At 38.8% G+C, this 16,402-nt stretch overlaps 1 protein-coding gene across 9 annotated transcripts in view; it reads left to right on the forward strand.

Moving 5' to 3' along the window:
* The window catches only part of PTPRM (protein tyrosine phosphatase, receptor type M), a 606,372-nt gene that overhangs the window by 362,828 nt on the left and 227,142 nt on the right, over positions 1–16,402 (forward strand). For all 9 annotated transcript variants that reach the window (XM_018553724.1, XM_018553732.1, XM_018553757.1 and 6 more), the window contains exons 12-13: positions 9,923–10,196; positions 12,541–12,577. In XM_018553724.1, the coding sequence (XP_018409226.1) occupies positions 9,923–10,196; positions 12,541–12,577 (311 nt within the window). The remainder of the gene's footprint in view (positions 1–9,922; positions 10,197–12,540; positions 12,578–16,402) is intronic.

Consider the following 16,402-nt stretch of genomic DNA (forward strand, 5'->3'; position numbering starts at 1 on the left):
CAATAGTAAACTAGCATTGTACCCGCCCTCTTTTGCAGTTCCCCACCAGGTCCATAAGCAGAGGGCGTGCTAGTTTACTATTGGCTATTGCAAATTGAAATAACCAATAGTAAACTCTTAATGCTTTTGAATGGGAATTCGTCTTTTTTTTTTTCTCTATTCTGACATCGCTCTGTGTCAGAATAAAGAAAAAAAAAAAGACAGTGGGGTTTCTCTTCTTGGCAGCCGGGAGCGGGGGGCTCCCAGAGCGCCCTGGAGATTTTTTAATTTTTTTTTTTTTACAGCAGCAGAGCCGCCGGACAATAGGAAACTATTGGGCGGAGCTAGCTGTCACTGCTAGCTCTGCACAATCGTTTTCTATTAACTTTCTTCTACTTTTTTCACTCTTTTTCTGTTCTGCTCGGTGCCTCTGAGGGACCGAGCAGAACAGCCGAGCCAAATGCCGCTCGGCGGCATTCGGCTATTCTCTCACTGCTGTTCGGGATCTTTCAGAATAGCCCGAACAGCAGTGTGAAGCCTGCCGGAGGTTCGGCTCAGCCGATCCAGATGTTGGATCGGCTGAGTCGAACTCCTTCTGCACTTCGGGTCAGCCGAACATGCTGAGCATGTTCGGCTGATCCGAAGCCACACGAAGCAAGCCGATGTATGGCTGATTTCAGCCGATGTACGGCTGAAATCAGCCGTACCAGCCTGAAGTAAATAGCCGAACAGTGTTCGGCTCACTTCACTTCAGATCGGTCATTCACTCGGCTGCCCTCGGCAGCTTTGTGAATAGACCCCCAAGAATGCATAGGTAATTCTTCTTATATTTGAGGGGTTTCTGATGAGATGACCCTTTAGTAAATAATCAAAATATGTATTGCTTAAAAAATTGAGTCTTATAAAGTCATTGGGTTATGTAATTTTTCAAAAAATTTTTACTAGGGCAGATTTATCTGTAAGAATGCATAATATGGTCTATATCACATGAACAGGTATCATATCACTGGCTCTAATTGTAGTTAAACTGATATTTTTGTATTTTACAATATACATATCAGCCTGCCTCATCTCATGTATTGCTTCTGCTGTTTTTCTTTTCATATCCTTGCATTTGGAATACACTTTTAATAGACTCACATTTTCTTTCTTTGTTAAAGAGGGTTAGATAAGGATATTAAGGACTTCTTTAATGAAGGCTATTTGGATAGGGCAGGTCCCCTGAATCTTTAGGAAAAGCAGGCCCCCTCAAGGACTGGCATAAGCCAAGGCTTTGCCTTTTTGTGCAGGGAGCCTGGTGGTCCTTTACTTGCTCTGGTTCTTCCTATAGGAACATATTTGAATTTTCAGCTCAGGCAGGGTGTGCACAGACCTCTCTGCCTGCCTGCCTGCTATATCATTTGGCTGTGCACCACCCCCACAATCCTCTGGATGTTCACCTTGGTCTCCCTGATGTCACAGATGTCCTGCTCCAGAAGTGGTTTGTGAGTACTCCTTGTAAGTCATCCCTCACTAGCATACTTAGTATGGCAGATCATAATCACAAGGGCAGCCTTTCCAGCCTTGTTGGCCTTGCCAGCTTACGATCCACTAACAAGGCCAGAGGACCTGATAGCAGATAGTCAGAAGAGAGGGGCTTCAAATGTGCTTCCCTTTCCTCCAGAAACTATCTCTGTTTTCCCTGGGCTGCAGCTGCTTCTCGTTTGAGAAGTTGGTACAGGAGGAGTCTGAATCTGCAGACATAATTCCAAAACTTAAAGGAGAACTATGGGATGAATTAAATACACTCATCCCCATAGTTAGAGCTGATGTGTGACCTTGCAGCTGTCACACATCGGCTCTATTGATAGAGAACTGAGCAATCACAAACCGTTGATCGCTCAGTTCACAATGTTCTCCACGCAGAGAACGGTGACCAACAGTCACTGCTCCCTGCAGGAATTCCCCCCTCCCCAATGTTGACTGAAGGAACAGACAGGGGACGGGCAGCGGGGCAGCGGGATCTTTCCCGGGTGCAGAATGGATCTGCATTGTCAGCATATAGTGGCAATAGCCTGCTATATGCTGAGTTTTGGGTCAATGGAGGACATTAGTAAATGTCCGCTTGTGACCCTAACGAGAACTATGGACAAAAAGGTTTAGCCGTAGTTCTCTTTTAACCTCCCTGGCGGTATTCCCGAGTGTGACTCTGGGTTAATTTTCAGTACCAAGAGCAGTAACCCCGAGCCACACTTGGGATTGCGCAAAAGTGTCACTTACCTTGTCCCTGTGAGCCCGCGGGGTCCTCTGCTGTGTTCGCCCGGCCGATACCTGCATTTGGCTTTCAGTTTAGTTTTCTGCGGGAAATTCAAAAGTGCAAACATGACATTTACACAGAATACACACAATACAATGTAATCTGCTATAATTACATATATTTATCAAACTATTTCACTTCAATTTTGTCCCTAGGATTTTGTCTAGTGCGCTGCCTGTACTTTTACTGTACTCTATTGACTGTGGTATGGATCAGGCAGCGCCCCCAGAATTCCATACATCTTGGTTCTTATTGTATTCAGTCCACACATACCTAGACCCGGAGCTACCTGCATTAGCTATAGAAGACTTTTCAAGTACAATCACTTGCAACCTGTTGTGTATAATAATAAAGTCTTTACTTCCAAATGCTTTGTCCAAAAATATCCTGTTGAGGAGGGGTTCTTAAAAAAGTGAGCCATCCCTGTAGTGGACCCAGCTATTTCCTGTCTTAACAAGAATCTAAGGGGTCTATTCACAAAGCTGCCGAGGGCAGCTGAGTGAATGATCGATCAGAAGTGAAGTGAGCCGAATAGAAAACGATTGTGCAGAGCTAGCAGTGACAGCTAGCTCCGCCCAATAGTTTCCTATTGTCCGGCGGCTCTGCTGCTGTAAAAAACAAAATACATTTTAAAAAATCTCCCGGGCGCTCTGGGAGCCTCCCGCTCCCGGCCGCCAAGAAGAGAAACCCCACTGTGTCTTTTTTTTTCTTTATTATGACACACCAGTAAACAACATCCCAGGCATCCCAGGGCCTCCTTTTGGTACAGGTGCGTAGGACTCTTTGGCTCAAATGCTGGTCTGTGGTGCCTAGTAAACCTAAGAGTTGTCACATGGTTAATATTTCTTTACATAGGCAGGCTTTTACTGAACCTGTCTGGGACGACATAACAGGTTACTTCAAAGGCTTCTGCTGCTCACGCTTGATACTACTATTGTATGCATTATGACTTCTGTTGCACATGCTTGATAATACTATGTATGCATTATGGAATTATTTCATAAGTGCTACAATGTCATTTTGTCTTGGACATAAGGATGTCATTATATCTAGGTTTACGCTTGCCTCTGGTGAAGGTTCCATTGCTTTTATATGCATAATATGCAATGTGGCTGTTAGCAGAATGTAAAAGTAAAACTGTGAAAATCTGAAACATGCCACGTTTTGTTAATTTCCATATCAGTTACCAATTAAACATTTGCCTCTTTGGTTATTATTCAAATCCTACCACAGTCAGTCTTTTATAATTGCAGATGTTTTGTGTGCAGAAAAAAATAAGAGGACTAAATGCAAGTTTACTTGTAGACACTTAATAAACGGGGATGCATGTGTTCAGACGTTTCTAAAGATGCCAGGTGCTATTAGTACAATGATTGGGTTTTTCTGTGTTTAGTTTACTTTGACTATCTCTGTAAATTGTTACTTTAGTGAGGTTTTCATTGAAACTGGAAGAGGTAATCTTTGGTTTGTTCATGCTCAGTTGCTTTATTGGTCCTTTGTAGGAAAATAAGTAAAGAGCCTCATCACATCCATCTAAAACGTTAAAGTGTTTTCTTGTCTGAGAAGAACAATTTTTCTCCTAATACTGAATTGTGAAACCTGATTAAATGTTCAATTGAAACATACATTACATGATTTAATGCATTTTCCAACCAGCTTTTTCAATTTATATTTATTTTATTCCTGTTCGAGTATCTTGGATAATTACTTTTCCTCCTGTTCGACTACCCTAGATAATTACTTTTCACCTGAAATAGTTTCCAGGAGACATACTGCATTAGTAATGTTCTTTCTGGGCTCTTCTAAAGTTTAGATTCAGTGTCCTAATCAGGTGAAATGCAGTTCCACATAATGTCAGGTGTCTGCTGTATTTTGAATTTAGCTTTCTCTTTTTATTAAGTAAGCTAACAAAAAGAGAAAGTGATATCAACCAAATCCGAATAATATTTTTGTTTACAATGTATTAATAGGAACAAAAAGTTACAGTGCATTTACTGATCAAGGCAACCCTGTTAGGGGTGAGAGTGATAAACAATTCAAGGAAGGACTCCCTGTTCTTCTTTCTTAAGGAATAAGTTAAAGCTGTGTACACTTAAACCACTTGCCGTCCACCCGTTGTAAAAAAACGGACGGACGGCACTGCTGCATTGGCGGGTTGACGTCGCCAGTCGGCATTTTTTTCTGCTCGCGCGCGCCCCCTAGCGGGCACGCACAGGCAGAAAAGACCCGACCAATGCAAACACCCTTTACCGGGTGTTTCACATATAGAGGATCGGTGGCTCCATAGCCCGCCGATCGTCTGTATGTGCTCGTTTTTTCGGACCCCCCACGCGCGGCCGCCGCCGGTTTCCCCCCCGACCCCTCACCTTGAATCCCGGGATCCGCTGCCCCGGGACCGGCTCAGAGGGCGTCAGGAGGAAGAGGACAGGAGATCAGCTCCTTGATGAACTCCCTCCGGGCTGTGAATGAAGAAGTGATGTATCCAATCATGTGCAAGCAAGAATCCTTAGATATTCATAGTAAACATAGCTTCATCTTGTTCACTGAGCTAAGTAAAAAGGTACTTTGCAAAGTGAACATTTACTACTGCTTTAGTAAATCATCCCATATATTTTCTGCACTAATGTTTTGCTTCAATTATCTTATGTATGAACCACTGGTACCCATAGTTAAGCTAGCATAGAAAAGTTTGGTTGGCACTCAGAGGTCTTCAAACAGGAGTAAACGCTTAAAATTTAGAGTTTAGGGTTTATTTTAACCATATTTCTACAGGTGGCAGCCTGCCTTTCTTCTCCACCTTGAGAAAGGCATGATGTAACCTGCCTACTTAACTTTTGGTGTCCTACTTTGCTGTACGGCTTGGTCTCTGTTTTGCTGTGCTACTGCTACCGCATGCAGCATTGAGGCATGTGTTTTTTATTTGTGCTGGTGCTACCTTGCTACACTTGCGTACATATATATATATATATATATATATATATATATATGTTGAGATTTTTGTCAAAAATGTAAGATCCGCCTTCATAAGGCCACTGTTGCTCTTTAAATGCAGTAACATTTCTCTTGTCATTATTATACTGGATAGATCTGTTTAGATACTCTTGAAATGGAGGCATCCCTATCAGCAGTGTAGCCAAGCTGTAGCTATCACCTTCCTCCAATGTGGTTAAATAAACCTGTCACAAACCTAGGATATTCAATGAGTATGATAAAAAATGGGTCACTGTCAATGAAAACCATATGTCAAAGTCAACAGTAGACCAATCAGCATACCCACAGATATAGGTAGCTATCAAATAGGTAGGTGGCTGCTTTATTGTAAACAGAATTACCTCTGAGAGCTGAAATTGCTTGCGTGAGCAAAGATCTTACTTTGAACAGCATAGCTTGGTCAGCAACCTTCCATCTGCCTACTGATTGGAGTCTTCTCCTGTCATGAAGCTCTTAGGGGTCTATTCAGTAAGCTGCCGTAGGCAGCCGAGTGACAAACCGACCCGAAGCGAAGTGAGCCTAAAGCTGTTCGGCTATTCACTTCAGGCTGGTATGGCTGATTCCTGCCATATATCGTCTGAAATCAGCCGTATATGGGGTGGCTTATATTCACTTCAGGCAGGTACGGCTAATTTCAGCCGTACATCGGCTGAAATCAGCCAACATCGGCTTGCTTCGTGTGGCTTCGGGTCGGCCGAACATGCTCAGCATGTTCGGCCGACCCGAAGTACAGAAGGAGTTCGACTCAGCCTACCCAACATCTGGATTGGCTAAGCCGAACCTCCGGGAGGCTACTCGCAGCTGTTCGGCCGATTCTCATAGATGCCGAACAGCAGTGAGTGAATAGCTCGGCGGCATTCGGCTCGGCTGTTCTGCTCGGTACCTTTGTGGTACCGAGCAGAATAGAAAAACAGTTAAAACAGTAGTAAAAAATAAAATAGAAAATGATTGAGCGGAGCTAGTAGTGACAGGTAGCTCCGCCCAACTGCTTTCTTTTGGCCGAATGGTTCTGCTGCCGTCAGAATTTTTAAAAAAAGAAAAGGAATGCATAGCTAGATTCCTATTGGCTATTTCAATTTGCTATTTAACTTCAGGTCCCCTCTGCTGATTGACAGCAGCAGTGGGCGGCTGCAATAGCTAGTTTGCTATTGGCTATTGCAAATTGAAATAGCCAATAGGAATCTAGCTATGCATCCCTTTGGTGATTTTTTTTTTTATTCTGACGGCAGCCAACGGCTCTGATGTCAGAAAAAAAAAAACAGAGCAGGGAAATGTTTACTTTCTGGGAGAAAGTGTTTCTCTCCCAGGCGGCCGGGAGCCGCTATCTAATAGCGGGAGACTCCCGGAGCGCCCAGGAGAGTTGGGTTGTCTGGAGATCAGTGTCCCTGGTTACCTGGTAACTAGGGACCCTAATCTGTCTGTGCAAGTGGCCGGAGCCAGCCATGAGATGATGGCTGGCTCCGCCCAGCATTCAGTAGCAGGCTGTCGGCGGCCAATGGCCGACCATTCGGCCAGCTTCGCCTTTCACCTCGGCTCAGTCGACTGAGCTGCTCGGCCGACTTCAGGAGCTGTACCCTCGGTTCAGCTCTACTGAACCGAAGGGGTCCTGGGGCCGAAGCTAGCCGACCGATCTGCCGACACTACGGCTAGATCCTTCGGCAGCTTAGTGAATAGACCCCTTAGCGTTAGACTGACAGCACTGTGCTATACAAACGGCTTACAATACTGACTCTTCCTCTCCTTTTTTACTACCCAACTGCCTTGCTACACAGGCGAGTAAAGGATTGTTTGATGCTACATGGCAGAAAGAAAGATTCAGATACTTATATTGCCATTTAAAAAAAAAATGTTTTAAAGGAAATGTGTAACTGGAAAAAAAAATCTGATCTTTTACATCTCATAGCGGTTTAGATGCAATAAAATTTGCTATTTTTTCTCAATTAAAGCATGTAGGTATGTTTGCACTCAGCGTATTGTAAAATTCACAACAGGACTTGTTACTTACTCTTATACTAAACATTCTTGCACAGTGTAGATCCTGTAAATATTCAGTAAGCACTCACCATGATCACTGAATTTTGACTTTCTCAGTGAGTTCTGGCTTTGAAATGCAACGTTTTTTGTGTGACCCCCTTCAGCCTTGTACTGTGCTCTGTAGCCAGATTTCTTCAAATCGCTAAACACACATAATTGAGGATGTCAATGTAAATGAGACACATTAGGCTCACCCAGCAATTATTTAGATCACTACCAAGTGCAACATCTCAGCTAATATATTTGATTGTTCACAGAAGAGCTAAAACATATATTAAAATTGTTATGGGTGTCAGTTTTATGCTAATGTACACAGTAAAGTAATACACATTGGATTTGACCCTGTGTAATTTGAATACTCATTTAGCTGTAAGGTAGTATTTTTAGTAGCTGTCCATTGTTCTGAAACGAGTGAACCTGATTAAGCAGGAAGATGCTGTATTGTACCATTCAAGCAGTGCTTGAAGTTCGTTAAGTTTGTAATGAGAATGATTTTATTTTAAGAGGTTTTTAATTACTCTAAGCTTTGCTCAGTGTTTTAGGTTAATGTTCTGATCAACTGCATTTAAAACATGTAGATTAACTATGTTTTCTGGGTTTACATGGTAAATTAGCTGGTACGTTTCATTCCTATTGGATACAGGTGAAAATCTGAGTTAGAGAACGTAGCTATAACGATTTATTGTTATTCATTGGTTTCATAGAATTCTATTGTATGGGAAGGAATTGAGTCAATAATATGATCTGTTGCTATTTGAAAGACACCTTACAAAATATATCTATATTATCTGACACAGTTTTTTGATGTATGGTGAGTATGGTATACCAGCTAAGCCAGCTATGGGTTTGAGTTACAACATTTTTCAAAGAGAATGTTCACTTAGCCTAGTGAATAATGAAAAGCTGTGTTCACCTCAATCATCCAGGTGTGTACAAGCAACATAATTTTTTTATTTCCCTTAAACAATATTGGGCATTCAAAATGAACTTCAGTATATCTCAGCTTAACCTTATTTATTAATGTTTATGTAGTTCACTGAATAATAAAAACAGTGTATACCTCAATCATCCTATCATGTACAAGCAAAAAGTATTTTTTTTATTTTCCTTATACATTGTTGAGCATGTAAAATTAACTTCCGTTTGTCCCAGGTTAACCTTATTCAATAAGCTATGTGAACATGCTCTACTTTTAGTAAATTAACCACTTTGTTTACAGCTGGAAGCTTATTAAGAAATAAGTATTTTACTGTAACTATTACCTGCTTCATTAAAATGCCACATTTACAGAATTAGTTACTAAATTTACATGACACCTAGAGTATGATTCTGGTGTGGCGATTACACCAGTGCTGCCACCATGCATTTTACAGCCAAGAAAGAAACAAATAAATACAAAATACTGTGCAGTTATATGGCCTAGACAATGTAAACTTTTGACAGCTCTGCTGACCAGTTAGTGGCTAGAACTGTGTACATTTTTTTATGTGACTGATGAGAGTTGTTTCTTGCATGGATGAAATGTAGCCACAAACTGCATGTTAAGCCTAACAGGTAGGGCAGCAAGTAAAAACTAACAGTTCTTACTTATTGGAAGTGGGCACTTTTAGCTAGTAGCTAGCCATAGTGCCCTGTGTGACCTCTTATCTACACTGGCCAATGCCAACTCTCAGATGCTTTTATGGGTGTTTCCACTTTTGCAGCCAAAACTTTACACGTTTCCATTCACAGAACATAGCTTTAAATAAATATTTTAAAAATGTTTCAAAAAATGTGCTTTTTACTTGTCTAACAATCCTACCTTGCTTCCCCCTATGTCATGGTAAAGAGCGGGCTGTAGGAAGCTGTTTACTTTATTTATCCCTGTCTGTACTGTCCTGGCAAATTTCATTATCAGTTCTAAAAAAAAGAAGCATTCTAAAAGCATCAGTTCTAAAAAAAAAAAAGAAGCATTTTATCTTAATGAGAGCTCAGTCCATCCCTTAGTTTGGCCCTCTACTTTCACTTTCAGTCTGCTCAGGAGTAGCCTGCAATCTGCACAAAAGCCACAAAAACATATAAAAGGTGATAAATATTTTATAAAAAAATATTTTTAGATATGCTGTGTGAATGGAAACACATAACAAACATATACAGGTCTATTCACAAAAGGCTGGAGAGTTTAGAGAAGGTGGCAGCAGTGAACAATCTAGGCCAAAATAGCTGATTTTGAAAAGTTCTCTAATTCAGCTTACTTTTCAGTTTAGCTATGTTGTCCTAGATTGTTCACTTCTCATGCCTTCTCCAAACACTTCACCCTTTAGTGAATAGATCTGCTAATGTTTTTATTTTTTCAAATTTGACTGTAAAAGGGGAACAGACACTTTAAACTCCCAGTTGGCTTACTGGAAGAGATAGAAGCACAGAAATTTCCATATGACTAATTGTTGTCTGAAGCAAATCCAACTGCACTGTCATGGATGAGCTTCAGTAAGTAATTCCCTTAGTTGTTGACATTTGAATAAGTTATTGTACATTGCCATATCTGTTTCTTTGTTTGAATTGCTCTAGGTATAGAAAGAATACTTCAATTGTTAATTGATTTCTCTGCATCAACACTTTTCTCCATCTTTTCTTTTTCAGTGTCTACCAGATTATTGTTGAAGAAGAAAAATCTCGACGTTCCCGAAAGACATCAGAGATGTTAAAGTGTTACCCAGTTCCCATACATTTTCAGAATTCCACAATGCTGAATTCTCCATATTATATCGCTGCCGAATTTCCACCCAACCTCTTGTCTTCTATTATGCTCTTCACGGTCGGTGACAACAAAACCTATAATGGCTTCTGGAATGCTCCTCTCCTCCCACAGAAAAGCTACAGTATCTATTACCAAGCTGCCAGCAGAGCAAATGGGGTAAGATAGATAAAGATTCCAACTAATATGTTCTAAAATATAAATATCCATTATGCTTTTTATGGGTTACCAGAGGTATCCCAGACCACACCCAAGTAACCCTTTGATTGATGAAGTTTCCAGCCTGTTATATACAGTGTCTCTTTTCTGTAATAAATATTAAGCCTCTACAAAGCTGATGTCAAACTCATTAAGTTTAGATAATTTATCATTAAGGTAAGTTGTACGAACGGTGTAATAGCTTTAGCTAAAGAGGAGAGTTTTGCAATAGGCCACAGCAGCAAGTCTTTGTCTAGTGTATACACAACGTAAGCAAATGTCTAATTTGTTTACTTGAGTTTCATCATATTTACCAGCAATAACAATTTATACTATATGTTCATAAGGGATACTTTATTTTCTGATCTTGTCATTAATCTGAAACATTAAGGAACGTAAAAACAACCATCTTTTATACATCAGCAATTTTTGCACATTAAACTGAACATTTAGTCTGATTTCTGCCATTATCACTGCTTTATTGACTTCTTTACCTCCAGGGCATAACCTTGTAGCCTTGTATGTATCTAGCAATCAAATTGCTTATTTGATATGAACATGGAACCAAATTATATGTAGTATTGCTTGTGCAGACTATTACAGTTTTGCAGAGCCTGATGAGCTTTGGCTGTTTCCTGACAGCTGGGAAATGTTTCTGCCAGTCTCTCTAGAACACATAATTCCAAAACACCATTGCTTCTGTTTTACTTATGTTCTCTGACATCACAATTAGCACTAGAGTCTAATAAGATGGCAGAGGGAAGGTACAACATTAACTTCCGTTGAGTAAACAGTTTTGATGAAAGAAACACATTTACCATACAGTATACAGATCACTAAAAATGAAGGCTGTTTATTATCAGTATTGTAGCAAATTTCTTCTGTAGGGATGTTTTGACCTGGAGAGTAGCAAATGCTAAGGTGGCTAATATGATCTTTATTAGCCCCCTAAATCCAGAGAGAGTCATTACCAGCAATCCCTGCTAACTCTAGCCACATAGCTCTCCCATAGGAGTTTAATGCACGGGGAAGTACCTGTGGTACCCCCTAAAATACATTGTTCCACATTAAAGTGAATATATGTAGCCAAATGATCACACAAAGGACTGATTAATCTGTTTAATTTAGGTTAACACTGAGATTTTAGTTACATACATTTGCAAATAGATTTAAAGCCCCACTGCCATGTCTATGCACCTCTGCAAAGTGTGGTCTTTAACTCTAAACTATTGGAGCTTTCAACCTGGGACATATATATGGCAAAGAATAAACTAAAAGCTGGCATAACTTGGAGGTAACCACATGTTCTTTAAGCATAAGAAAATTCACCCTCTCTAATTGTCCCAGTGACCATTGTCGTCTGGACAGAAATTGATAGGAAATCCAAACTTTTACAGTTGTCACCTGCACAGGAATAGAAGGGAAGTCTATTTTAACAACTGTTAAGGAAAGGATTTGTCTTCACTTTGGAGAGATTTCATCTTAGTTTATTTTGTAGCTTTGGGACAGGAAATTAGAAGGAATTTACCAAACAAGTCAGCACAAAGCAAAACATTTGTCCATAGCTCTAAAGAAGTACTCGGGGAAAATTAAAAACTTACCCTTTAAGTGGTGCTACCCCTACACTGCAAGGCTTAATTGCTCATTTTTTCTAGGGGACTAAAATAATGCAGATATATTCACCTGATCCTTAGTACCACTGCCTCCCTCCAGGCTAATGGTCTCTGCAGCCTTTTCTCCCCTGGGCTTCAGCGGTCTAAGGACGTTATTACATCTTATGCAAGTCTATTGACCTGCATTAGACATGAGGGTGTTGAAAGACATTCCACAGGAGTGAGAAAGAGATGAGTGCCGACCACTGCAGGACTGAGGGTCAGGTGAGTAAAACTGCTACCCCTAGACAAAACAAGCACTTAACCCCTGCAGTGAGGTGCTAGCCCCACTGCAAGGGTAACTTTTTAATATTCTTTAATCATTGCCTACTCTATTTAAAACTAAAAAAAATAAAATAGGTTTTGACTTCAGATATATTTTAAGGGGAATAGAGTACTATAGGAGGGGGAATTTTATACATAAGTGGTCTACAATGATTAAGGGGCCTATAATGTATTTAAAAGATGCAATATCTGATATGGGTTTAGGTTTCTTTGTCACAAATGAATGGTTTAGCAACCAAAATTACTGCAGAAGGTGTTTTAAGGTAAAAAAGTATTCATGTGTAAACTAGAACTAAAGAAGAATATATTTTAGATATAAATTAGCTTTTCCCTTTTTCATATAGCATGTTTTTTTGTTTTTGCCACAGGAAACCAAGATTGACTGTGTCAGGATAGCCACAAAAGGTATGCTACATGATAGTAAAGTTGACATTTTGATGAGTTTTATATTGAAATCCTTCTGCATGTTCAACATGCTTATCAATGGCTTTACAGTGACAAAATTACAGTCATACCTGTTTTATGACTTTTAGAGTTTGCTATAGCCAGTCTTAGTATAAAATTCACAATACATTTGGGATATTTTTTTTAATAGGTAGAGACTGTACACTTAGCAAAGTAAATGTTAACTGAGCTTAGGAAATAACATGAAATTGTGTTTATTGTGAATACCCAACCACAGACAAGGGAAATTGAAGAAAAAAAAAAAAACTTGCAAATAATTGGATGATTGAATTATACATAATTTCACCTTAAAGCGGACCTTTAATTTGTAATATGAAATGTCTAAAGAAAAAATTCCCATATGCATTAATATACAATTACCAACTTAAACATATTTAAAACGCTGCATTTTCTTTTTTAAATACTTTTTTTGATGTTTAAATTTCGATGCTGCAATGTAGTGGGTGGCCATGTTTGAAGAGGGCAAATGCTTCTCTTTCCGTGCCTTCAGGTCCATCAGCAGAGGGCGGGTACAATGCTAGTGTACTATTGGCTATTGCAAATTGAAATAGCCAATAGTAATGTCCCAATGATCATTTTCCTAAGTGAACTGTCTTTAGTAAAACAACCCCTTTGTAGCAGTATGGCAAAACATCCCAATTGGGTTCCATTGGGCAACAAAAGATTAAACTACTTTGAATGTCTGAAGAATTATTGCATACAGTACATCCATAAACACACCAAACATCCCTCTTCTCTCTTTGCAGTCAGGAACAATGAAAAGGGGAATCTTATTGGCTGATGCAGCGTTGCTCTGTTTGAGAAAATTATTTTCTCCGAAATTTTGCTAAATAAAGCCTATTGGTATGCTTCTTTGTGTATCTAGCTAAAACTTTATCTTCACCTACTTCTATATTTTAAGGGAGCATTTACATTTATGTCGCAGTGCAGTTACTTGGCATCTATAACTGCCATACAGTGATCACTCTCTAAGTATATTTATTTAATGGAGCACAGTTGTTTGTTATACAAGAGTGTGGTCTGGAAGACACAATACAACAGAGAGGACCAGGAAGTTTACATGGTGCACCGTGTGTCTTTCCATATTTATATATGCTAAGAATAATGGGTCTAATGTATGTATCCAAGACAACTATGGACTAGTGACTATGTCAGTGAAAACTTATGCAAAATTCAAACCTGTTCACCAAATATCACACAAACAGCCTAATAATAATGTATAAACAACACACAGAAAAAAAGGGCTTATAACATAAATAGCATTTGGTAAAATTGAACTGTTACTTCAAACTTGATTTAACAAAACTTACCCAATGTTCAAATAGCAGATGAGATCATTGAAAAATATAACTGATTTTTTTTTTTCAGAATGTCATGGGGATGATTACCTAAATGAATAGAGAATGTTCACTTAGCAAACTAAAAGTTTATTTGACCTAGTGAAAAGAGGGTTGCTGTGTTCACTCTGACAACCCAATTCTGTGTAAGAAATAAAAAAAAAATAGAATACAGTTGTATATTCATTTACTGTGCTAAGTGGATATTTTCTGTTCCTTTAATAAAAGAGCCAAGTATGCACTGAAAAATGACAGCTTAACGTTATATACACGTGTTTAAATTTGATTTGCTTAATTTAGTATGGATTGCCAGCAACTTAAAAAAACATTTTCAGAGCTACTTTGGGGGACTAGAATGATAACTTTACTTTACAAGGATCTTCTTAATGCCATTTTGATTTAAAACAAGTAGATTTAAACTGTAGTTATGCCTTATTAATTTGTGAAAATTAAGAAAATAAATGTTTTTTTTCATGTTTACATTTGAAAGCTTTTATTTTAACACACGTTTACACATATTTATAGCAATTTGTAGATTTACATTTGAAATTGCAGAATTCCTGTCGAAATTGCTTAACTTCATGTTTTCATCCACCTCTGACAGGAATAATCCATTCTCATGGGAAGATTATGTTTGAAGTGTAGCAATCTCTATGAAGTTTACTTTGCTTTCTGTTCTAGGGATTCACTTCAAAGTTATTTCTGGTTGTTGACCTCCTATAGCCATATAACCATCTGACTGAGAAAAGTTCTATATGTGCATGCAGTTGAGTAGATATTGACCTCACCTTGACGTTACACTTTACCATTTTTGAAAAACCACAGTTGCTACTTCTTTCAAGTTATAGCTAACAGTCTCAGCAAGAATTCCCCACAGTTTCTGTAGCCATTCTATAATACATGTTTTAATATGAAGTTCACAAAGTAGGACAAACAAAAGCACCACTGCTAGCTGGAAGTAGCATAGAAGAGGAATTGCTTCTACATGAAAATAATTTGAAAATAGAAAGAACATACTTTTTTGTATTTCTTACCAGAATCATGTTTTTATGAATGGATACAGTTTCCTATTTAAGGAATGGTAGAAAGATTAAGTAGATCCCACAAGCATTCTCTACCTTATATCCAGCAGTGTCCTTACCACCTAAAATGGTTGTGTAGATAGAAACCACCTATAGCCAATGTGCATGCAGGGAGCTCCAAACTGATAAAAGCATCACTGCCCTCCCATTTCTATGGAAACTCAATCTCTGCCTGGTTGGGGCATTGTGCAGCTGGGGTTGGAGCTGAGATCTGATTACTTTTTACTCCAAAAGGCAATAGACCGCCTTGGGTAAGCCTCTCAAATCGTTATGCCAATCTTGCATTTATCTTTAGAATTTGACTCTCCACTTTACAGTGATGTAAAAATATAGCATTACATAGCTAATTTAGCTGCTGAAATCTGCACTATTCCTACTCTCTTAATGAGCAATTAAAATAATGCCTAGTTAATACCTGTAAAAAAAGACAGTGCCCTGGTTTCCCAAATAAATATTTAAATGGATATCAGTGAAACATTCATAATTACATTTGGAAGGGTTTAGTTTACTCATGGCTATAATGTAAGCTGCTTCCTGATTTTATCCTGCTCCTGTAGCCACTAGAATCTTAGGGTAATAAATAGAATATGTAGTATGAGGCCTAGAGATTATGGCTAAATACCAAGTTCTGAGTGTAGGACATAGGACACAATGGGCAAGAGTTTGTTACATGTTGTGGCTTAAGGCAGCTGCCTCTGTGGTCTTACCTCTGAGAAGCTCCTGCTCAGAACTGTAGTGTTGCATTCATATCTAACATTAAACTATCAAGTACACGACATAACTATTTTTTTAACCAGACACACAGAATCAGTAAAAAACAGTGCAGTTTTCATTTTGGTGGGAATCATGCATGTATGTTTAAGAGAAGGAGGACTGACTAAAAATAATCAAACCTGAACAGGCTAGTTTCCCAGTCTTAATAGTGAAATTAATATTTTAAGTTCCCATTTTCTCCAAGTTAATGTTTAACACATTTATTAATAGAGCTGACACAGGAATCTTACCTCTAGCACCGTTAAAGGAAAAATTACAAAATTAGAAATGTCATAATGGATGGCAGAGAGCACACCTAACATGGACTTTATTACTTGGAGCTGTTTAAAACCTTAATTAAACGTCCATTACATTTAGTATATTTTTCAGGCGAAGGTTTTATTTTTACATCACTGATGTTTCCTGATTGTGAAAAAAATTGAATTAAATTTAGATTAGTAGACACCAGAAATTGTAAAAAATCTCTAATCATAGATATTCAGTATCTTTGCACTCAATATTTCTGGTTTGTTGCCTTCATCCTTGTTTGGAATCCTTATAGTAATTCACATTACTAATAAAATGTTTGTAAA

This window comes from Nanorana parkeri, unplaced genomic scaffold (genome assembly GCF_000935625.1).
Source record: "Nanorana parkeri isolate BGI_ZX_2015 unplaced genomic scaffold, ASM93562v1 scaffold7, whole genome shotgun sequence".
Taxonomy (NCBI): Eukaryota; Metazoa; Chordata; class Amphibia; order Anura; family Dicroglossidae; genus Nanorana; species Nanorana parkeri.